The 25,049-nt window shown below is 44.6% G+C and overlaps 1 protein-coding gene across 2 annotated transcripts; it reads right to left on the minus strand.

Annotated features, from left to right (window-relative positions):
* Positions 1–464: 464 nt before the first annotated feature.
* On the minus strand, positions 465–24,734 carry amy2a (amylase alpha 2A). Of its 2 annotated transcripts, XM_061920898.1 has the most exons (11): positions 24,616–24,734; positions 21,856–22,034; positions 20,476–20,622; positions 20,194–20,391; positions 12,051–12,281; positions 7,394–7,527; positions 7,104–7,326; positions 5,884–6,005; positions 5,662–5,787; positions 4,866–5,590; positions 465–890 (listed from the first exon to the last, which is right to left on the minus strand). In XM_061920898.1, the coding sequence occupies exons 2-10, from the start codon at positions 22,021–22,023 to the stop codon at positions 5,401–5,403; spliced, it is 1,539 nt and encodes a 512-aa protein (XP_061776882.1). In that variant the 5' UTR covers positions 22,024–22,034; positions 24,616–24,734; the 3' UTR covers positions 465–890; positions 4,866–5,400. The 2 variants fall into 2 exon arrangements, with proteins under 2 accessions (XP_061776882.1, XP_061776881.1); XM_061920897.1 differs by lacking the exon at positions 24,616–24,734 and having other exon boundaries at positions 21,856–22,090.
* Positions 24,735–25,049: the final 315 nt, after the last annotated feature.

Consider the following 25,049-nt stretch of genomic DNA (forward strand, 5'->3'; position numbering starts at 1 on the left):
AAATCAACGCCTTCACCACCGCTTAATTCCTCTGGGGCTGTGGATGGCTGAGTAGCGCTTTATAGCGGCAGCCGGCCTCCAGGGCCTCAACTCACCCCCCCTTTCTCAGTTGCAAGTTGGTTTGTTTACATCTACCATGTTTATGCGTGCCATGCTATGTGAGATTTTTTCCTTGGACTCAGTCTGGACCCCTCCTGAGGGTCTAGCCTTGGACAGGTATTTTTTTTTACTCTTCCCCCTCTCCCAATGTCACCTTTTTCTCAGCTTTTTAAGGAGCACCGTAAGTGGCTGATCCATTGGCGGTCCCATCTTGTCCCCCCTGGAACGTATGTCTGCTCTTAGCGGGACTGTGCCGAAAAGGTAATTTCAGTTCTTATGTGTCTTGTACATGTTAAGAATGGACAAAATAAAGCTTGGCAATGTCAAAATAAGGCACGAGAACCTCCGTATTTTCTTTATTTAAAAAAAATGTACCAGACAAAGATCATCCCCTCTTCTGCCATCATCACCATCCTTACACGACTTTCAATCCCTAGATGTGAACTGTTGTTTCCAGGGAAGCAAGTCCTTGGTCTTATCTCACTTGCGGGTCATGTTGCCATGACAACTCAGATGAGCGGAGTGTTCTGGAAAAGCAATGTTTTAAATAAAAAATGTTATCCGTCTAAAGTCCTGGCCAGAGCTCGCCGGGTGGGTGGGCGGTACTGCGAAGGACAGGTGGACAAAAAGTTGTCAGCAGGTGTCCCGAGCGTCTCCACTTTGCCCCCATGCCAGCACTGGTGACACTGCGTGCGATGACAGGAAGTCCTCAGTGGCGGAGGGATGTGTAGGAAGGACATCCAGTGGGCAGCTCCGAGTCCTCCAGGCCGCACGTTTGACCGAGCACATGTCTGACGGAAGAACGGACGTGTTAAAGCCAAAAATAAGTGTAGCCCTCATATTCCGGCAACTATTTTTAAGTATGAGTGTGCCTTAAAGCCAGCAATTGTACTCAAGTAAGAGTACTGTTATTTAGAGATGTATTACTCAAGTAAAGGTAAGGAGTAGTCACCCAAATATTTACTTGAGTAAAAGTAAAAAGTATTTTGTGAAAAAACTACTAATGTAGTGAGTAACTGATGAGTAACCTGTTTGTTTAATGATGACGGCAACAAGTAATGCACAAAAACATAAAAACAGCAATGAACAATTTCAGAGCCACAAATATCTCTTAAGCAACTAAAACAATGATATATATTAAATCAGTGGTCCCCAACCTTTTTGGAGCTGCGGTCCGGTCAACGCTTGATAATTTGTCCCGCGGCCCGGCGTGGGCTAGGGGTGGGGGGAGGGATTCTTCTTTATTTTTTTGTTTTTTTATTTTTAATGAAAAAGGGAGGTTTTTGTCATGACAAAGGGACGTTTTTTGGGTTGGTGCACTAATTGTGAGTGTATCTTGTATTTTTTATGTTGAATCAATAAAAAAAAATATATATATTTTTTTAAACTAAACAAAAACATATATATATAAAAAAATATTTTGCGGCCCGGTACCAATGGAGCCCGGTGGTTGGGGACCACTCTATTTAATAATATATATTTGGTTTTAAACTGTATTGAAAAAAAAATTGAAAATGAAATTTACCTTTGCAACCTCATTATACTATTGGCTAAGTTTTATATTCATAGATGTGAGTTTCTCAATACCCGACCTGTTTTTTGGGCCTTTAAAAAAGATTTTAGAACTCTACATTAAAACACTCTACCTCTAACGACTAAAAAGCTGTGAAAACGATGAAGATGTGTTCCAAATTTAAGTTATTTACTGAGATTGAGTGAGCCTATGGCTTTGCACTTTGTTTATTTTATATATATATATATATATATATATATATATATATATATATATATATATATATATATATATATATATATATATATATATATATATATATATTTACATTCTATTTTAGTTTCTTTTTTAGTTTCTTTGAATTTGCAACCCCCTGGGGCTGTTTTGTACGGTTTTTATACTGTTTTGTACTGTTTTTGTACTTACTTTGATTATTATTTTCAACTGTTTTTAAATGTTGAAATTTATAAATAAAGGTTTATTAAAAAATAAATAAAATGTGTGCAGTTAATCATGTGACCGCCTGGCTCTGTTTGATTGGTGAAACGGAGTCAAAAGTCATCAGTGACTGCATTTTATTGGTGAAACGGAGACAAATGTCACCAGTGACCGCATTTGATTGGTGAAACGGAGTCAAACGTCACCAGTGACTGCATTTTATTGGTAAAACAGAGTCAAACGTCACCAGTGACCACATTTTATTGGTGAAACGGAGTCAAACATCACCAGTGACTGCATTTGATTGCTGAAACGGAGTCAAACGTCACCAGTGACCACATTTTATTGGTGAAACGGAGTCAAATGTCACCAATGACCGCATTTTATTGGTAAAACAGAGTCAAACGTCACCAGTGACCACATTTTATTGGTGAAACGGAGTCAAACATCACCAGTGACTGCATTTGATTGCTGAAACAGAGTCAAACTTCACCAGTGACCGCAATTTATTGGTAAAACGGAGTCAAATGTCACCAGTGACCACATTTGATTGGTGAAACGGAGTCAAATGTCACCAGTGACCGCATTTGATGGGTGAAACGGAGTCAAACGTCACCAGTGACTGCATTTTATTGTTGAAACGGAGTCAAACGTCACCAGTGACCGCATTTTATTGGTGAAACGGAGTCAAACGTCACCAGTGACTGCATTTTATTGGTAAAACGGAGTCAAACATCACCAGTGACTGCATTTGATTGCTGAAGCAGAGTCAAACTTCACCAGTGACCGCAATTTATTGGTAAAACGGAGTCAAATGTCACCAGTGACCACATTTTATTGGTGAAACGGAGTCAAACGTCACCAGTGACCGCATTTTATTGGTGAAACGGAGACAAATGTCACCAGTGACTGCATTTTATTGTTGAAACGGAGTCAAACGTCACCAGTGACCGCATTTTATTGGTGAAACGGAGTCAAACGTCACCAGTGACTGCATTTTATTGGTAAAACGGAGTCAAACATCACCAGTGACCACATTTAATTGGTGAAACGTAGTCAAATGTCACCAGTGACCGCATTTTATTGGTGAAACGGAGTCAAACGTCACCAGTGACCGCATTTTATTGGTGAAATGGAGTCAAGCGTCACCAGTGACCGCATTTTATTGGTGAAACGGAGTCAAACGTCACCAGTGACCACATTTTATTGGTGAAACGGAATCAAACATCACCAGTGACTCCATTTTATTGGTAAAACGGAGTCAAACGTCACCAGTGACCACATTTTATTGGTGAAACGTAGTCAAACATCACCAGTGACTGCATTTTATTGGTAAAACGGAGTCAAACGTCACCAGTGACCACATTTTATTGGTGAAACGGAATCAAACATCACCAGTGACTGCATTTTATTGGTAAAACGGAGTCAAACGTCACCAGTGACCACATTTTATTGGTGAAACGTAGTCAAACGTCACCAGTGACCACATTTGATTGCTGAAACGGAGTCAAATGTCACCATTGACCGCATTTTATTGGTGAAACGGAGTCAAATGTCACCAGTGACCGCATTTGATTGGTGAAATGGAGTCAAACGTCACCAGAGACCGCATTTGATGGGTGAAACGGAGTCAAATCTCACCATGGACTGCATTTGATTGGTGAAACTGATTCAAACGTCACCAGTGACCGCATTTGATTGGTGAAACCGAGTCAAATGTCACCAGTGACCGCATTTGATTGGTGAAACAGAGTCAAACGTCACCAGTGACCGCATTTGATTGGTGAAACGGAGTCAAACGTCACCAGTGACTGCATTTGATTGCTGAAACGCAGGCATGTGATAAATCCTACTTTGAAGGTCTGTCTGACAAACCAAAACAAACAAAGCGTGCATTAACAGATCGATACAAATGAGTAGCGAGTAGCGAGCTGAATGTAGATAAATGGAGCGGAGTAAAAGTAGCGTTTCTTCTCTATAAATATACTCAAGTAAAAGTTTTGTAACACAGTTTATTAGTATTGTATATTATTATTAGTAGTATTAATTTATATACATTATATATATATATATAATACATCTTTGGACATTATCACCCCTGGTGTCAGTCTGCCGTCATCTCCACTTAGTAAACCCATACTTCCAAGTCCGCTTTTCCTCCATGCAAACAGCGTGTTGGCCCAGTCACATAATTTATGCGGCTTTTACACACACACATGAGTGAAGGTAAGGCATACTTGGTCAACAGCTATACAGGTTACACTACGGGTGGCCGTAGAAACAACTTTAACACTGTTACAAATATGCGCCACACTGTGAACCCACACCAAACACATTTCGGGAGAACATCCGCACCGTAACGCAACATAAACACAACAGAACAAATACCCAGAACCCCTTTCAGCCCTAACTCTTCCGGGACACTACAATATCAACCAAACCCCGCCCCTCCCTTAAACCCCGCCCCCACATCTCCCGAATTCAGAGGTCTCAAGGTTGGCAAGTACGGAGTGTCATTTTGTGACTAATGTTTCGTAAAGTTTATTTTTGACCGTGTCTGAAAACAAATGGTGGTGACAATTGTCTTCCAGATGTATATTTTTAAACAGCGTACATTTTTATAAGATAAATTATGATACGTTTGGAGAGGTCGGGGTCTCGAGGGTTTCCATTGCAATATAAAGGGAACACCTCCATAAACACTTTAATGCAAGACTGTATTCCTTTTATAACTACCTTGTAATTAAATTGGAAGTGTAGATTTAAAAAAAAATCCCCTTTAAAGCTTCTTTGATGATTTCCATTAAAGACAAACCTTTCATTTGCCGCTGTTGCTTGGCAACAAGGTCGTCCTCTAGTGGGAGTAAGCAAAGGCACCATTTTCTTCCTGGAACTGATGTTGGGTATCCACAGAGGAGAACATAAAAGTGGAAAGATTTGGGTGGGGGGGGGCGGTTATTACGAGATACACCACAGTAAATTCTGGCATTATTTAGCATTATCCAATCTTCCCCATCTGTCAGTACTGCAGTTCATGAGAAGGCTTGAGAAAAGGGACACCAGTCATTCATTCATTCATAGCTTCCAAGTACTCCCGCAACCTAGGATAGTTTTTGGTCTGTGGGGGGAAGAAAGAATCCACGCAAGCAAAACCACCGACCACCAACTTCACACCAGGCTGAAAAACCGATCTGCAGCCCGCAGATAACTTTGTATCACCCGTAAGCAGTGACCCGAACCACTTCAAGTCCCAAGAAGACCGAGCAGAAGACAACCTTTCACCATGAAGCCCCTTTAATGGAAACGTCATATTTGTGAATGGTTAATGCTTGTTTGCTCAAAGTAAGTGTTTACAGTTTGGATTTGGCATGAATAGCTACAAAGGGGTCCTCGTCCTGGTTGCCGATCCAGAACTTGGCGTAGCCGTCACTGCGGACGTGAATCTGCTTCCCGGTGCATCTGTTGCCTTCTTTTTGACCGGAGATGACGTCACAGTAGGTGCCGCTCGGCATGCCGGTGTTGAGAGTCATGTCTAGATTCCTAAACGGGGAAGAGGTTAGCATTGAGAGGGAGCAACAGGTTTCGGATTTTCGAGATGACGTCTGCTTCACCAGTCATCGTTGTTAAAGACGACGAAACCTCGGTTACCGCGTCCAAATGCAACCTGGTTACTCTGGTTGTCCCACCAGTTGGAATGAGGCTGCCCGTCGACTACGTTGCGGAAAATCACCATGTTCCTGAAGGATCATAAGCAATCACAGACCTGAGACCTGGGGATCGAATCCTCTCATTGAAATCTCCCAAGCTTGAAAAGCAGGATCCCAAGGACTCACTTGATTTGACGCCACCTGTGCTCGCAGACCCATCCATCTCCGCAAGTCTGATCGGGGTTGATGGGAACGGGCTTGGTGCTTCCGTCGCTATGACTCGGTGGTCCCTTCCAGTCGTTTTGATCCTGGGAGAAGGTGACCTGACTACATTAGTCCATGAACACAAGGATTACCGTATTTCTTTGAATTGACGTCGGGTATATAGTATGTGCCTGCCTAGAATTACTGCCGGGTCCAAACTTGTTTCACAAAATAATTAGCGCATGCTTAGCATTACCGCCGGCTCAGGATTAAGGCCGGGTTAAACTCGTTTTGCAAAATAACATTTTTACTAGCGCATGTCTAGAATTTCAGCCGGGTCGAATTTGTTTCGCAAAATAATTAGCATATGCCTAGAATTTCCGCCAGGTCAAAGTCGTCACGCCACGAGTGACGGTTTACCTGTCATCATTTTCAAAATGGAGGAGGTTGAGTTCAATAATTTGAAATCACATATAGGGAAGCTATTGAATATGATAAAAAGAACAGTAAGCAGCTATGTTTTATTAATATACCGTAGCTGCGTGTGTCAAATATGAGTCATTAAATGACTCCCGCCACCTGGTGGTAGAGGGCGCTAGCGATCCTTCTTGCGACTACTCGGCTGCAGAAGAAGTGACAACAAGCAGCAAGAGTGAGCAGCGATCGTTTATTTTTTCCTCTCGCTTGCACTTTTAACATGGAGGATTACATCCATCCATCCATTTTCTACCGCTTATTCCCTTTTAGGGTCGCGGGGGGCGCTGGCGCCTATCTCAGCTACAATTGGGCGGAAGGCGGGGTAACATATCTAAAATTAAACAGTTTTCTAAACTGGACTTTCAATCGAAGCAGGAGGTAATAAAGGAAGATCTCCATTGAGAAAGAGAGACTTTTAAACTTGAAGAAAGATAAGGAAGACTTCTATAAACAAGTTATCGATGCTTTTGATCAGAAGGAGCTCCGCATGGACTTCATTTATAAGTAAAGGTAAGACCATGATAACGTTGTTTTTATTAAATGTGCTTTTCATGATGGTATCCTTACATCACACTCAAATTTCTAAGCGCAGGCCTAAATTTACCGCATGCCTCTGGTAAACGCCGGAGTGAGAAGAGGTTTTAAATGAATTAGCGCCCCGGCGGCAATTCAAGGAAATACGGTGAGTGTGGATCCTAAATGGAATGATCGTCACGAAGGTGAACCTTTCCGTTGACAATGTGGCGATCCCAGCGGAAACTGGACATGACCCTGGTTACTCCGTAGGGGTGTGCCAACATGTAGCCCACGGCCATTTTGTAGAGCCTCGGGTCCCAGAAGGTAAGTATCGATGCCCCGCCTGCGCCGTGACCTCGTTGGTTGTCGTGGTTGTCGACGAAGACGACAGCATTACCGCCAGGCATGAAACCCCAGCCTTCGCCCCAGTTTCTGCATACAGGATTTTTGATATCACATACAATCCCTTTTTTTCTCTCTGTTTTCTTTTACTGGAGACCTGGTGTAGTGAAGCTTTTCTCCTTGCCATTTTCGGAAGACCGTTCCTAATTTGGCTCCGTATTTGAATTCAGTCACCCGTCCCAGGTGTACGTACTCTTGAGACGAGATGGATTCACCTCCCAGATCGATGACCTGAAAGCAGGAGTTCCAAACTCAATCACACAGCGGGCAAAGTTCAAAGCACACTTTAGATCGTGAGCCAAACAATAAGAAAAAAAGACACTTCGAAATATAAATTTATCAGTCTGATTCAACATGAACTTGAAAATATTAGTCAAGAAGACTTTGACATATTTCGGTCTAATTTATTTAATCAAGTTCCTGCAACATGGTAAATGGTCTGCATGTAGAGATGTCTGATAATATCGGACTGCCGATATTATCGGCCGATGCTTTAAAATGTAATATCAGAAATTATCGGTATCGATTTCAAAAAGTTAAATTGATTACTTGGTCAACAGCCATACAGGTCACACTGAGGGTGGCCAAAAAACAGCTTTAACACTGTTACAAATATGCGCCACACTGTGAACCCACACCAAACAAGAATGACAAACACATTTCGGGAGAACATCCGCACCGTAACACAACATAAACACAACAGGTACCCTTGCAGCACTAACTCTTCCGGAATGCTACAATATACACCCCCACGCTACCCCCCACCCCCCCACCCCACACCACCTCAACCCCGCCCACCTCAACCTCCCCATGTCCTAAATTCTAAGCTGCTGTTTTGAGGCATGTTAAAAAAAAAATAATATGGCAATAATATAAATATAACTTGAGTTGATTTATTTTGGAAAACTTTGTTACATTGTGTTACGCATCCAGCGGGGCATCACAACAAAATTAGGCATAATGTGTTAATTCCACGACTGTATATATCGGTATCGGTTGATATCGGAATCGGTAATCACGAGTTGGGCAACGTCGGAATATCGGATATCTGCCATGATTAGCATACTTGCCAACCCTACTGATTTTCCCGGGAGACTCCCGAATTTCAGTGACCCTCCCGAAAATCTCCCAGGGCAACCATTTTACCGAATTTCTCCCGATTTCCACCCGGACAACAATATTGGGGGCAATGCCTTTAGCGTTCTGTAAAACCCCAAAAGGAGACTATTATACATATCTCCGTCATCCATAGGTTGATCTATAACCCATTAAGTAGGCAGGCGCGGAGCTATATCTCAGCGTGTGTTTATTCCAGCCGGCACGTTACTACACTGACGCACAACATCCTGATTCCCATCATGCATTGCTTCAAAACAACGGCAAGTAGTAATGTCCAAAAAAATTAACAGAGACGAAGCAGGAGAACGAAGAAGAGACGGTCATGGCGACGACGAGTAAGAAGAAGAAGAAGTACGCTTTCAAGTTCCAAAATGATTGGGAAAAAAACGATTTCAGTTCATCCAGGACAGCTCGAAGGGGAAGGGGTATGCTGCCTGCAAATTTTATAGATCAGACGTCTCCATTGAACACAGTGGCTGAAGGAATATACTCATGCATGAACGGATTATTTATACATATATGACGGAGATATATATCTATATATATCCGTATTTAAGAGTTATTTCTTTATATTCATAGTCATATTTGAAAACAGCTAGTGCTTTTCCATCCAGATGTCCGCTAGTAAACTGCGGGTGTTAACCTTGAAGCTGTAGGAATGTGAGGAGCAGCCATACTCCCTTCTTATCTCTCCCTGTCCCAGGGTTAGCAGGACAACAGATATGTGGATTTGTTCCGGTAGGTGTGGGGTTTTCAGATCAACGAGGCGACGCGAATTGAATGTGTTGTTTTTTTAGGTTGGTCTCTCCAAAGCTTTGGAATAAATTGCAAAATACCTCTTCTGTTCTGGGTTATCGTTTAAAATCAGTTTATGTGTCATCAAAAACTTTGGGATTGACCAGCAAATACTTGAAAATATATACACCTCCCCCCATCTCCCGAGTTCAGAGGTCTCAAGGTTGGCAAGTATAGTGAGTAGTAGTCAGTGTTGTTGAAGGACGAAGTCAACGTTGTGAGGTGTCTATGAAATTAATACACCGCATATCAATGTATTTGTGTTGTGTCGATGTGATTTAAAGTACATCCCATGTTTAAGATCTCTTCTAGGTTCCCATGTGCACTTTCCACTTCCTGCTTACCCCTTTGTTCCGCCTATCGCTCGTTTTTATTTCTACACTTGGCTGCTCATCCAAGTCAATTAGCAGACAGTGTTGTTTTTTCACGGCAAATATGATCTGAGAGTTCAAATGAACAAATACTTTGCAAGTTAAAGTGTGCATTCAACTTGAATTGAAAAAAAAAAAAATAATAATCCAAGACAACCTACTCAGTGGTCAGAGTGTCCGCCCTGAGATCGGTAGGTTGTGAGTTTAAACCCCGCTCGAGTCATACCAAAGACTATCAAAATGGGACCCATTTCCTCCCTGCTTGGCACTCAGCATCAAGGGTTGGAATTGGGGGTTATATCACCAAAAATTATTCCCGGGCGGTACCACCGCTGCTGCTCACTGCTCCCCTCACCTCCCAGGGGGTAATCAAGGGTGATGGGTCAAATGCAGAGAATAATTTCGCCACATCTAGTGTTTGTGAGACAATCATTGGTTCTTTAAAGGCCTACTGAAATGAGATTTTCTTATTTAAACGGGGATAGCAGCTCCATTCTATGTGTCATACTTCATCATTTCAAGATATTGCCATATTTTTGCTGAAAGGATTTAGTAGAGAACATCCACGATAAAGTTCGCAACTTTTGGTCGCTAATAAAAAAGCCTTGCCTGTACCGGAAGTAGCAGACGATGTGCGCGTGACGTCACGGGTTGTGGAGCTCCTCACATCTGAACATTGTTTACAATCATGGCCACCGGCAGCGAGAGCGATTCGGACCGAGAAAGCGACGATTTCCCTGTTAATTTGAGCGAGGATGAAATATTTGTGGATGAGGAAAGTGAGAGTGAATGACTACAAAAAAAAAAAAAAAAGACATGTCAGTGGGAGTGATTCAGATGTTATTAGACACATTTACTAGGATAATTCTGGAAAATCCTGTATCTGCTTATTGTGTTAGTAGTGTTGTAGTGAGATTATACTGTCGTACCTGAAATTTGGAGGGGTGTGGCCAGGGGTGTGATGACCGCCAGTGTCTCTGAGGGAAGCCACGTTTCTTGACGAGGCGAAGTAAAGGCAGCCGGTCGGGCCGGGCTGAACTTTTTTCCCCCTCCTTCACGGTGGAAGCATCCCCCCTTCAGGGGCGGCCGGTCGGAGTAGGCAAGACAGTCCGCAGCTGTCTCTTTGACAGTTGCACGAGGAACGACGCAAGCTCCCCCCATGTCTACGGTAAGAGCCGACATATTACCACAATTTTCTCACCGAAACCTGCCAGTTGACATGTGGTCGGGAACAACGTTCGCTTTACCGCTCTGTTCCATAGTAAAGCTTCACCTTCGGGAATGTAAACAAGGAAAGGCAGCCGCAATACACCGATTCCCACCTACATCTTTCTTTTTTGACGTCTCCATTACTAATTGAACAAATTGCAAAAGATTCAGCAACACAGATGTCCAGAATACTGTGGAATTATGCAATTAAAGCAGACGATTTATAGCTGGGATCGGGCTGGAAAAGAAATGTCCGCTACAATCCGTGACGTCACATGCACGCGTCATCATACCGCGACGTTTTCAACAGGATACTTCGCGCGAAATTTAAAATTTGCATTTTAGTAAACTAAAAAGGCCGTTTTGGCATGTGTTGCATTGTTAAGATTTCATCATTGATATATAGTGTTGTAGTGAGATTATACTGTCGTACCTGAAAGTCGGAGGGGTGTGGCCACGGGTGTGATGACCGCCAGTGTCTCTGAGGGAAGCCACGTTTCCCGACGAGGCGAAGTAAAGGCAGCCGGTCGGGCCAGGCTGAGTTTTTTTCCCCCCTCCTCCAAGGTGGAAGCATCCCACTTTCGGGGGCGGCCGGTCGGAGGAGGCACGACAGTCCGCAGCTGCCTCTTTGACAGTTGCACGAGGAACAACGCAAGCTCCGCTCATGTCTACGGTAAGAGCCGACTTATTATCACAATTTTCTCGCCAAAACCTGCCGGTTGACATGTGGTCGGGAACAATGTTCGCTTTACAGCTCTGGTCCATAGTAAAGCTTCACCTTCGGGAATGTAAACAAGGAAACACAGGCTGTCTTTGTGTGGCTAAAGGCAGCTGCAATACACCGCTTCCCACCTACATCTTTCTTCTTTGATGTCTCCATTACTAATTGAACGAACTGCAAAAGATTCAGCAACACAGATGTCCAGAATACTGTGTAATTATGCGATTAAAGCAGACGATTTATAGCTGGGATCGGGCTGGAAAAGAAATGTCCGCTACAATCCGTGACGTCACACAGACGCGTCATCATACCGCGCCATTTTCAACCGGATACTTCGCGCGAAATTTAAAATTGCATTTTAGTAAACTAAAAAGGCTGTATTGGCATGTGTTGCAATGTTAATATTTCATCATTGATATATAAACTATCAGACTGCGTGGTTGGTAGAAGTGGGTTTCAGTAGGCCTTTAACTTTAACTTTAACTCAACAGTCTGTTTTCGATCACTCCACCTTTTCCAATGACTGTGTAACCAAGTACCTCCTGGTAAATGAAGGGTCTGGAGCCATCGAGGAACCACTTGTTGCTGAGGTTGTTCAGACGACCGTAGATGGCGGCCAAGTCGCCGGGCCACATGTGTTTGCAGGCGTCCACCCGGAACCCGGCCACACCCATGTCGATCAGCTTGTTCAGGAACTCGGCCACCTTGTCCCGGACATAGTTCTTCTCCAGGGCCAGGTCCAGGAGGCCCACCAGGCGACAGTCACGCACCTGGGCAAGAAAATAAATAAATAAATGTTTTCGCATTTGGTTTGTATCGGCCTGGCTTGACTTCAAATGTCAGGGTTCAGTATTTTGGTGTAGAACTGGTGGAAAGGGTCTAGCGTTGATACAAGTATTGATGACCCTCAATTACTCGAGACAGGGCATGATATGCGGTCATATAATGTCTACACTGCAAAAACTGAAATCTAAGTAAGATGAAATATCTCAAATAAGGGGGATGTTTGCTTATTTTCTGTCTGATAAGATAATTCTTCTCACTAAGCAGATTTTATGTTAGAGTGTTTTACTTGTTTTAAGGGTTTTGCTCCTAAATGATCTCAGTAAGATACTACAGCTTGTTTCCGACATTTTATGACCTGTTTTGAGTAAAATATGCTTGAAACTATTTTTGTCCAAGTGTCCAAAACACACCCAGCAATGGTGCACAGGAAGGTGGGGAAGAAGAGGTGGAAAAGGCGGCCAAAATGTTCAAAAGTCCAAATTGTGTCCAAAATACCTCCCCGGGGTTCCAGTCCCACGAGTCCCGCCGCCAGCCACACAAATCCCGGCATACAAAAAATGTCCAAAACGCACCCAGCAAAGTCCCACGGGAAGTAAGGGGGAAAAATTAGAAAAGTCGGCAAAAGTCCCCCAAAATTTTCAAAATACCTACCAAGGTTCGAGTCCCAACCGGGTTCGAGGTTGAGTTTGAGCGCACACTCGAACCCGGGTGGGACTTTTGAACATTTCACCGACTTTTCTCCCCACCTTCCCGTGGAACTTTGCTGGGCACGTTTTGGACACTTTGGGCAGGCGGAACTTGTGGGACTCGAACCTGTGTAGGTATTTTGAACATTTTTGGGACTTTTGCTGACTTTTGCAACTTTCATACCCCCTCCCCATGGGACTCGGCTGGGTGTGTTATGGACATTTTGGGCATCCCGGGACTTGCGCGGCCATACATAAGATTCTATACTTGTTTGAAGTGTTTAGGTCCTAAATGATCTCAGTAAGATACTACAGCTTGTTTCCGACATTTTATGACCTGTTTTGAGTAAAATATGCTTGAAACTATTTTTGTCCAAGTGTTCAAAACACACCCAGCAATGGTGCACAGGAAGGCGGGGAAGAAGAGGGGGAGAAGGCGGCCAAAATGTTCAAAAGTCCAAATTGTGTCCAAAATACCTCCTCGGGTTCCAGTCCCACGAGTCCCGCCGCCGGCCACACAAATCCCGGGATACAAAACATTTCCAAAACGCACCCAGCAAAGTCCCACGGGAAGTAGGGGGGGAAAATTAGAAAAGTCGGCAAAAGTCCCCCAAAATTTTCAAAATACCTACCAAGGTTCGAGTCCCAACCGGGTTCGAGGTTGAGTTTGAGCGCACACTCGAACCCGGGTGGGACTTTTGAACATTTCACCGACTTTTCTCCCCACCTTCCCGTGGAACTTTGCTGGCCGCGTTTTGGACATTTTGGGCATCCCGGCCGGCGGCGGAACTTGTGGGACTCGAACCTGTGTAGGTATTTTGAACATTTTTGGGACTTTTGCTGACATTTGCAACTTTCATCTCCCCTCCTCATGGGACTCGGCTGGGTGTGTTATGGACATTTTGGGCATCCCGGGACTTGCGTGGCCATACAAAAGATTCTATACTTGTTTTAAGTGTTTTGCTCCTAAATGATCTCAGTAAGATACTACAGATTGTTTCCGACATTTTATGACCTGTTTTGAGTAAAATATGCTTGAAACTATTTTTGTCCAAGTGTTCAAAACACACCCAGCAATGGTGCACAGGAAGGCGGGGAAGAAGAGGGGGAGAAGGCGGCCAAAATGTTCAAAAGTCCCAATTGTGTCCAAAATACCTCCTCGGGGTTCCAGTCCCACGAGTCCCGCCGCCGGCCACACAAATCCCGGGATACAAAAAATTTCCAAAACGCACCCAGTAAAGTCTCACGGGAAGTAGGGGGGAAAAATTAAAAAAGTCGGCAAAAGTCCTCCAAAATTTTCAAAATACCTACCAAGGTTCGAGTCCCAACCGGGTTCGAGGTTGAGTTTGAGCACACACTCGAACCCGGGTGGGACTTTTGAACATTTCACCGACTTTTCACCCCACCTTCCCGTGGAACTTTGCTGGCCGCGTTTTGGACATTTTGGGCATCCCGGCCGGCGGCGGAACTTGTGGGACTCGAACCTGTGTAGGTATTTTGAACATTTTTGGGACTTTTGCTGACATTTGCAACTTTCATCCCCCCTCCTCATAGGACTCGGCTGGGTGTGTTATGGACATTTTGGGCATCCCGGGACTTGCGTGGCCATACAAAAGATTCTATACTTGTTTTAAGTGTTTAGGTCCTAAATGATCTCAGTAAGATACTACAGATTGTTTCCGACATTTTATGACCTGTTTTGAGTAAAATATGCTTGAAACTATTTTTGTCCAAGTGTTCAAAACACACCCAGCAATGGTGCACATGAAGGCGGGGAAGAAGAGGGGGAGAAGGCGGCCAAAATGTTCAAAAGTCCCAATTGTGTCCAAAATACCTCCTAGGGGTTCCAGTCCCATGAGTGCCGCCGCCGGCCACACAAATCCCGGGATACAAAAAATTTCCAAAACGCACCCAGCAAAGTCCCATGGGAAGTAGGGGGGAAAAATGAGAAAAGTCGGCAAAAGTCCCCCAAAATTTTCAAAATACCTACCAAGGTTCGAGTCCCAACCGGGTTCGAGGTTGAGTTTGAGCGCACACTCGAACCCGGGTGGGACTTTTGAACATTTCACCGACTTTTCTCCCCACCTTCCCGTGGAACTTTGCTGGGCACGTTTTGGACATTTTGGGCAGGCGGAACTTGTGGGACTCGAACCTGTGTAGGTATTTTGAACATTTTTGGGACTTTTGCTGGCTTTTGCAACTTTCATACCCTCTCCCCATGAGACTCGGCTGGGTGTGTTATGGACATTTTGGGCATCCCGGGACTTGCGCGGCCATACATAAGATTCTATACGTGTTTGAAGTGTTTAGGTCCTAAATGATCTCAGTAAGATACTACAGCTTGTTTCCGACATTTTATGACCTGTTTTGAGTAAAATATGCTTGAAACTATTTTTGTCCAAGTGTCCAAAACACACCCAGCAATGGTCTACAGGAAGGCGGGGAAGAAGAGGGGGAAAAGGCGGCCAAAATGTTCAAAAGTCCAAATTGTGTCCAAAATACCTCCTCGGGTTCCAGTCCCACGAGTCCCGCCGCCGGCCACACAAATCCGGGGATACAAAAAATGCCCAAAACGCACCCAGCAAAGTCCCACGGGAAGTAGGGGGGAAAAATGAGAAAAGTCGGCAAAAGTCCCCCAAAATTTTCAAAATACCTACCAAGGTTCGAGTCCCAACCGGGTTCGAGGTTGAGTTTGAGCGCACACTCGAACCCGGGTGGGACTTTTGAACATTTCACCGACTTTTCTCCCCACCTTCCCGTGGAACTTTGCTGGGCGCGTTTTGGACATTTTGGGCATCCCGGCCGGCGGCGGGACTTGTGGGACTCGAACCTGTGTAGGTATTTTGAACATTTTTGGGACTTTTGCTGACTTTTGCAACTTTCATACCCCCTCGCCATGGGACTCGGCTGGGTGTGTTATGGACATTTTGGGCATCCCGGGACTTGCGTGGCCATACATAAGATTTTATGTTAGAGTGTTTTACGTGTTTGAAGTGTTTAGGTCCTAAATGATCTCAGTAAGATACTACAGCTTGTTTCCGACATTTTATGACCTGTTTTGAGTAAAATATGCTTGAAACTATTTTTGTCCAAGTGTCCAAAACACACCCAGCAATGGTGCACAGGAAGGCGGGGAAGAAGAGGGGGAAAAGGTGGCCAAAATGTTCATAAGTCCCAATTGTGTCCAAAATACCTCCTTGGGTTCCAGTCCCACGAGTGCCGCCGCCAGCCACACAAATCCGGGGATACAAAAAATTTCCAAAACGCACCCAGCAAAGTCCCACGGGAAGTAGGGGGGAAAAATTAGAAAAGTCGGCAAAAGTCCCCCAAAATTTTCAAAATACCTACCAAGGTTCGAGTCCCAACCGGGTTCGAGGTTGAGTTTGAGCGCACACTCGAACCCGGGTGGGACTTTTGAACATTTCACCGACTTTTCTCCCCACCTTCCCGTGGAACTTTGCTGGGCGCGTTTTGGACATTTTGGGCAGGCGGAACTTGTGGGACTCGAACCTGTGTAGGTATTTTGAACATTTTTGGGACTTTTGCTGACTTTTGCAACTTTCATACCCCCTCCCCATGGGACTCGGCTGGGTGTGTAATGGACATTTTGGGCATCCCGGGACTTGCGCGGCCATACATAAGATTTTATCTTAGAGTGTTTTACGTGTTTGAAGTGTTTAGGTCCTAAATGATCTCAGTAAGATACTACAGCTTGTTTCCGACATTTAATGACATGTTTTGAGTAAAATATGCTTGAAACTATTTTTGTCCAAGTGTTCAAAACACACCCAGCAATGGTGCACAGGAAGGCGGGGAAGAAGAGGGGGAAAAGGCGGCCAAAATGTTCATAAGTCCCAATTGTGTCCAAAATACCTCCTCGGGTTCCAGTCCCACGAGTCCCGCCGCCGGCCACACAAATCCCAGGATACAAAAAATGTCCAAAACGCACCCAGCAAAGTACCACGGGAAGTAGGGGGGAAAAATGAGAAAATTCGGCAAAAGTCCCCCAAAATTTTCAAAATACCTACCAAGGTTCGAGTCCCAACCGGGTTCGAGGTTGAGTTTGAGCGCACACTCGAACCCGGGTGGGACTTTTGAACATTTCACCGACTTTTCTCCCCACCTTCCCGTGGAACTTTGCTGGGCGCGTTTTGGACATTTTGGGCATCCCGGCCGGCGGCGGAACTTGTTGGACTCGAACCTGTGTAGGTATTTTGAACATTTTTGGGACTTTTGCTGACTTTTCCAACTTTCATACCCCCTCCCCATGGGACTCGGCCGGGTGTGTTATGGACATTTTGGGCATCCCGGGACTTGCGTGGCCATACATAAGATTTTATGTTAGAGTGTTTTACGTGTTTGAAGTGTTTAGGTCCTAAATGATCTCAGTAAGATACTACAGCTTGTTTCCGACATTTTATGACCTGTTTTGAGTAAAATATGCTTGAAACTATTTTTGTCCAAGTGTCCAAAACACACCCAGCAATGGTGCACAGGAAGGCGGGGAAGAAGAGGGGGAAAAGGCGGCCAAAATGTTCAAAAGTCCAAATTGTGTCCAAAATACCTCCTTGGGTTCCAGTCCCACGAGTCCCGCCGCCGGCCACACAAATCCCGGGATACAAAAAATTTCCAAAACGCACCCAGCAAAGTCCCACGGGAAGTAGAGGGGAAAAATGAGAAAAGTCGGCAAAAGTCCCCCAAAATGTTCAAAATACCTACCAAGGTTCGAGTCCCAACCGGGTTCGAGGTTGAGTTTGAGCACACACTCGAACCCGGGTGGGACTTTTGAACATTTCACCGACTTTTCACCCCACCTTCCCGTGGAACTTTGCTGGGCACGTTTTGGACACTTTGGGCAGGCGGAACTTGTGGGACTCGAACCTGTGTAGGTATTTTGAACATTTTTGGGACTTTTGCTGACTTTTGCAACTTTCATACCCCCTCCCCATGGGACTCGGCTGGGTGTGTTATGGACATTTTGGGCATCCCGGGACTTGCGCGTCCATACATAAGATTCTATACTTGTTTGAAGTGTTTAGGTCCTAAATGATCTCAGTAAGATATTACAGCTTGTAGCTGAGATTTGATGACCTATATTGAGTAAAACATGCTTGAAACTAGAATATCAACTGTTGCAAAGCTGTGTCATCAACACTCACAAGTATAAAACTACTTTTTAAAGTAAGAATTTCTTATTTTAAGAACGTAAAACAAAATCATGACTTTGACACAAATGTTTCTCATATTAAAACAGATGACAGCCAAATAGACTTTGCCGTTTTATTTTCAATGAAACAATAGAAAATACGTACTCGTATACTGTAGTAGTACACTTGTTATTAGTGAGAATATACTTATTTTAAGGTATTTTTGGGTTCATTGAAGTTAGCTAATTTTACTTGTTTTGGAAAGTCTTGACAAGCCAAATTTTCTTGTTCTATTGGCAGATAATTTTTCTTAGTTCAAGTAAAATACCCCTCATTTTTGTTTTTTGTTTTCTCGTTTTTCAACACTGACTTTTTGCAGTGTACCAGGTCCGTTTTACTCATTGTGACCCACACTATATTGCCAAAAGTTTCTGGCCACCCATCTAAATGATCGGAGTCAGGTGTCCTAATCACTTGGCCCGACCACAGGTGTATAACATTAAGCACTTAGGCATGGAGACTGGTTCTACAAACATTTCTGAAAGTGGAACTGTCATAGGATGCCACCAGTGCAACAAATCCAGTCGTGAAATTTCCTCGCTCCTAAATATTCCAAAGTCGGCTTTATTATAAGAAAATGGAAGAGTTTGGGAACAACAGCAACTCAGCCACCAAGTGGTAGGCCGTGTAAACTGACAGAGAGGGGTCAGCGGATGCTGAAACGCATAGTGCAAAGACTTTCTGCGAAGTCAGTTGCTACAGAGCTACAAACTTTATGTGACCTTCCAATTAGCCCACGTACAGTACGCAGAGAGCGTCATGGAATGGGTTTCCATGGCCGAGCAGCTGCATCTAAGCCATACATCACCAAGTTTGCGTTGGATGCTATTGGACTCTAGAGCAGTGGAGATGTCTTATCTGGACTGATGAATCACGCTTTTCCATCTGGCAATCTGATGCACGAGTCTGGATTTGGAGGTTGCCGAGAGAACGGTACATTTTGGACTGCATTGTGCCGAGTGTGACTGTGGAGAGGCGCAGCCGGCGAACGAGCAGCGGGGCAGGGCACGCTGGAGCCAGGCCCAAGATGGCGGCAAGGAGGCGGAGAATGCGGTTAAGCGTGGAGGCAGGGCGTGCCGGGATCGACGCCGCAATCGAGTTCAGGTGCGTGGATCGCGCACCTACACACAATTAATAAATCTCCTCTGGCTGTGTAAAAGGGCAGCAGCGCAGGAGGGTGGAGCAGAAGGAGGTGGAGAACCCGCAGCAGTACTTGAAGAGCAAGAGCGACAAAGAGCAGATGACGACGACGGCAGCTGAAAAGCGGACCGTGAGCGAGCAGTGGAGAGGAGGAGCTGAAAAGCGACCCGATCTGAAAACAAAGCTGGTATAGAAAGATAAAGTGAGTCAAACCTGCTCAAAAGCAATATGTCCTTCCTTGATGGTCCGTGGAACCCGCACGACGACAGCAAACAACGGTCACAGTGACTTTTAGTGAAGGAGGAATTATGGTGGTTTTTCAAAAGTTGGGCTTGGCCCCTTAGTTCCGGTGAAAGAAACTTTTAATGCTCCAGGATACCAAAACATTTATGACAATTCCATGCTCCCAACCTTGTGGGAACAGTTTGGAGCGGGACCCTTCCTCTTCCAACATGACTGTGCACCAGTGCACAAAGCAAGGTCCGTAAAGACATGGATGACAGAGTCTGGTGTGGATGAACTTGACTGGCCTGCACAGAGTCCTGACTTGAACCCGATAGAACACCTTCTCGACCAACTTCAGTGTATGACCTTTTGGAAGAATGGTGGAAAATTCCTATAAACACACACCGCAACCTTGTGGACAGCCTTCCCAGAAGAGTTGAAGCTGTAATAGCTGCAAAAGGTGGACCGACATCTTATTGAACCTTATGGGTTAAGAATGGGATGGCACTTCAATGATAATATGGGAGTCAAGGCAGATGGTCAAATACTTTTAGCAATATAGTGTAAGTGCTGCATTCGTTCATGATGCAATGTTTGGGACCATGTTTTGTACTATACAGGGTCTTATATTGTAGCACCTGAGATGCGTCGCCGTAGTTCTCAATCTCGCCGCTTCCAGTTTTGCATTTATGGTCGTTAAAGTCCCAGCTGCTGTAGGGAACACTGGGGAAGTTCTTTGTGCTGGCACTGAACCAGGTACCGCACGAAGAGTGGGTCCCCTCACCACCGGCGGAGCCGCACATGTGGTTGATGACTGCGTCCACGTAGATGTTGACCTGGGGGTTTCATTCCCACGGTCAGTTTATTCTTTTGTTGTTTGACCCAAAAAGCCGGAGATAAGCGCGACCGCCATGATATACCCCGACGTTGTTGCATCTGGTGACCATGTCTCGGAGCTCCTGCTCGGTGCCAGACCGGGAACACAGATCGTAGCCCACTGGCTGGTATCGTTCCCACCATGGCCTCCAGGGATTGTCCAGCACAATGTGTTCGTTCGGAGGAGAAATCTGATCAAATAAAGAAAAAAGAATTGTTCAAACAGTTGATCACACCTGTCGGTTCATGCACGGATTCAGTTTATTCTTGAAACATTCAACATTTTTAACGGGGGCAGCTGCCCAAGTAGGGAAGCCCAGACTTCCCTCTCCCCAGCCACTTCGTCCAGCTCTTCCCGGGGGATCCTGAGGCATTTCCAGACCAGCCGGGAGACATAGTCTACCCAACGTGTCCTGGGTCTTCCCCGTGGCCTCCTACCAGTCGGACGTGCCCTAAACACCTCCCTAGGGAGGCGTTCGGGTGGCATCCTGACCAGATGCCCGAACCACCTCATCTGGCTCCTCTCCATGTGGAGGATTACCGGCTTTATTTTGAGTTCTCCGCGGATGGCAGAGCTTCTCACCCTATCTCTGAGGGAGAGACCCGCCACCCGGCAGAGGAAACTCATTTCGGCCATGATCTTGTCCTTTCGGTCGCAACCCAAAGCTCATGACCTTAGGTGAGGATGGGAACGTAGATCGACCAGTAAATTGAGAGCCCTGCCTTCCGGCTCAGCTCCTCCTTCACCACAACGGATCTATACAGGGTCCGCATTACTGAAGACGATCTCACGATTCACTCTTCCCTCACTCGAGAACAAGACTCCGAGGTACTTGAACTCCTCCACTTGGGGCAGGGTCTCCTCCCCAACCCTGAAATGGCACTCCACCCTGGACTCGGACTTGGAGTTGCTGATTCTCATCCCATTCGTTTCACACTTGGCTGCGAACCGATCCAGTGAGAGCTGGAAGCCATCAAGACCACATCATCTGCAAAAACTAGAGACCTAATCCTGCAGCCACCAAACCAGATCCCATCAAAGCCTTGACTGCGCCTAGAAATGTGACAAAGGGCAGCCTTGGCAGAGTCTAAACCTCACTGGAAACGCGTCCGACTTACCACCGGCAATGCGGACCAAGCTCTGTTACTGATCATACAGGGAGCGGACCGCCACAATAAGACAGTCCGATACCCCATACTCTCTGAGCACTCCCCACAGGACTTCCTAAGGGACACGGTCCAATGCCTTCTCCAAGTCCACAAAGCACATGTAGACTGGTTGGGCAAACTCCCATGCACCCTCAAGGACCCTGCCCGGAGTCAAGTTTATTCATATATCCCTAAATCACGAGCCACAACAAATTTGGTCAGAAAATACATATATAGAAATATTTCCACGTATAAGACCTGGAAGCCTGGTGTACCTGAACTCCCCCGAAGCCATTGGGCCCCAAGAAGCGCTCGCACTCGGCGGCGATGTCGGCCCAGCGCCACTCGAACAGGTGCACGATCGCCGTCCGGCCGTGTCGGACGTGGGGGTCGTGCTGGGCCACGCTGAGCCCCAGCAGCGCCCACATTATAACCCACCTCATGCTTACCCTGCCTTGATGTCGAGAAGAAGAAAGAAAGAGAAAAAAAACAGAAACAAAAAGGAGAAGCCAGGAATGAAACGGACCACCTGTATTTGTACACCGAGTCTCGCCGGGGGGAGCCAATGGGAGGCTGGGAAACAAACGTCAGGGCAGGTTAGACAGCTGCGTCATTCCCACGCTTTGTTTACAAACTTGACTGAGAAAACTCCAAACTCTCCCAGTCATTCGTATATTATACATGACAAATACTTTTACCATGCATATATTGTAGATAGTCATGGTCAAAAGTTTACATACAGCAATGTTAATATCTGGTCACATGTCCCTTGGCGAGTTTCACTGCAATAAGGCACTTTTGATAGCCATCCACAAGCTTCTGGCAAGCTTCCGGTTGACTTTTTGAGCACTACTCTTGACAAAATTGGTGCATTTCAGCTAATATTCTTCATCTGACATCACATGGACAAAGATAAGACCTTTCGGAGGAAAGTTCTGTGGTCAGATGTAACAAAAAATGAGCTGTTTGGCTACAATACTCAGCGATATGTTTGGAGGAGAAAAGGTGAGGTCTTTCATCCCAGGAACACCATAACTACCGGTACAGGCAAGGCTTTTTTATTAGCGATCAAAAGTTGCAAACTTTATCGTGGATGTTCTCTACTAAATCCTTTCAGCAAAAATATGGCAATATCGCCAAATGATCAAGTATGACACGTAGAATGGACCTGCTATCCCCGTTTAAATAAGAAAATATCATTTCAGTAGGCCTTTAAATAGTGCTGTGATTATCGACAGGTGCGTGAGTCCAAAATAAATGAGTCAGGTGAAACTAACGGTTTTCATGGAAACTTAAACTAGGGTGCGCAAAAACTAATGGAGTCAAAAACAAAACAGAACATAACTAAACAGAACATGATCACAAAGACATGACAGACTGCACGAATTTGGTCAAGAGTAGTGGTCACTAACTCAACCAGAAGCATGTGGATGGCTGCCAAAAAGCGCCTTATTGCAGTGAAACTTGCCAAGCGACATGTAACCAAATACGGTATTTCCGTGAATTGCCGCCGGGTATATAGTATGCGCCTGCCTAGAATTACTGCCGGGTCAAACTCGTTTTGCCAAATAATTAGCATATGCCTAGAATTTCCACCGGGTCAAACTCGTCACGTCACGAGTGACACTTCACCTGTCATCATTTTCAAAATAGAGGATGCTAATTTCAATCATTTGAAATCGCTTAAAGGGAAGAAGATTAAGAGCTATTCAGTAGGATTTAAGGTCTAAGCTATTGAATATGCTAAAAAGAACAGTAAGCAGCTATGTTTTATTAATATACCGTAGCTGCGTGTGTCAAATATGAGTCATTAAATGACTCCCGCCTCCTGGTGGTAGAGGGCGCTAGTGATCCTTCTTGCGACTACTCGGCTGCAGAAGAAGTGACAACAAGCAGCGACCTTTTATTTTTTCCTCTCGCTTGCACTTTTAACATGGAGGATTACATATCTAAAATAAAACAGTTTTCTAAACTGGACTTTCAATCGAAGCAGGAGGTAATAAAGAAAGATCTCCATTGAGACAAATAGACTTTTAAAACTGATGAAAGATAAGGAAGACTTCTATAAACAAGTTATCGATGTTTTTGATCAAAACGAGCTGAGCATGGACTTCATTTATAAGTAAAGGTAAGACCATAATAACATTTTTTTTTATATTAAATGTGCTTTTCATCAATCAATGTTTATTTATATAGCCCTAAATCACAAATGTCTCAAAGGACTGTACAAACCACTACGACTACGACATCCTTGGAAGAACCCACATAAGGGCAAGGAGAACTCACACCCAGTGGGACGCCAGTGACAATGATGACTATGAGAACCTTGGAGAGGACCTCATATGTGGGCAACCCCCCCAGGGGACCGAAAACAATGGATGTGTAGCGGGTCTAACATGATACTGTCAAAGTTGAATCCATAGTGGCTCCAACACAGCCACGAGAGTTCAGTTCAAAGCAGATCCAAGACGGCAGCGAGAGTCCTGTCCATTTCATGATGGTATCCTTACATCACACTCAAATTTATAAGCACAGGCCTAAATTTACCGCATGCCTTTGGTAAACGCCGGAGTGAGGAGAGGTTTTAAATTAATTAGCGCCCCGGCGGCAAATCAAGGAAATACGGTTTTAACATTTAACTTAGCAAATTTGCTCACATTTTCAGTAATAGATTCATAAAAGAACCAAACTTCAGGATTGTTTTTTTAGTGACCAACTAGTATGTGCTCCAATCACTCTATCACAAAACAAATAAGAGTTGTAGAAATGATCGGAAACTCAAGATATGTATGTAAACTTTTGATCGCGACCGTATCTTTACCGTGGATCCATAATTGAACATTTCTTACGACCCTCAACGTTGGAACTTTCCACGAAAAATATATGAAGTGCGACTACCTGGAGTAAATGATTACTCGGTGTTGAAATCTGCAAAGCAAACAGTGATCTGTACTAACAAGCGTCACACTAATAATAGTTTAGTTGATTTATTACATTGAAATACATCACGTTTAGAAGAGTGGATTCAATCTTACCCCTTCTGCGTGCCTCACTGGTTGCTAAAAGTTAGTTTACCTTGAGCAATGTTATTTTTTTTATTTGCTCAACAGGAAAACCAACACAGAAAAGTTGCAGTTCGGATTGGTTACGTAAGAGCAAAGCAAAAAAACAAAAACAAACATCAGATCTGGGCAAACGTTAAATAATACAAATAATCATAATAAATGTGTTGCTTCCCTTACAATTTGAATTATCACAATTTCAAAAGGGTTAAAAACAATAAAAATCAGTTCCCAGTGGCTTGTTTTAATTTTTGAAGTTTTTTTCAAAATTTTACACCTCCCGTAATATCCCTAAAAAAAAGCTTTAAAGTGCTTGATTTTCGCTATTTGCGATGCGACTGTCCATTTCCCTGTGACGTCACACAGTGCTGCCAATACAAACATGGCGGTTAGCACAGCAAGATATA

Source organism: Nerophis ophidion, linkage group LG14, assembly GCF_033978795.1.
Source record: "Nerophis ophidion isolate RoL-2023_Sa linkage group LG14, RoL_Noph_v1.0, whole genome shotgun sequence".
Classification (NCBI taxonomy): Eukaryota; Metazoa; Chordata; class Actinopteri; order Syngnathiformes; family Syngnathidae; genus Nerophis; species Nerophis ophidion.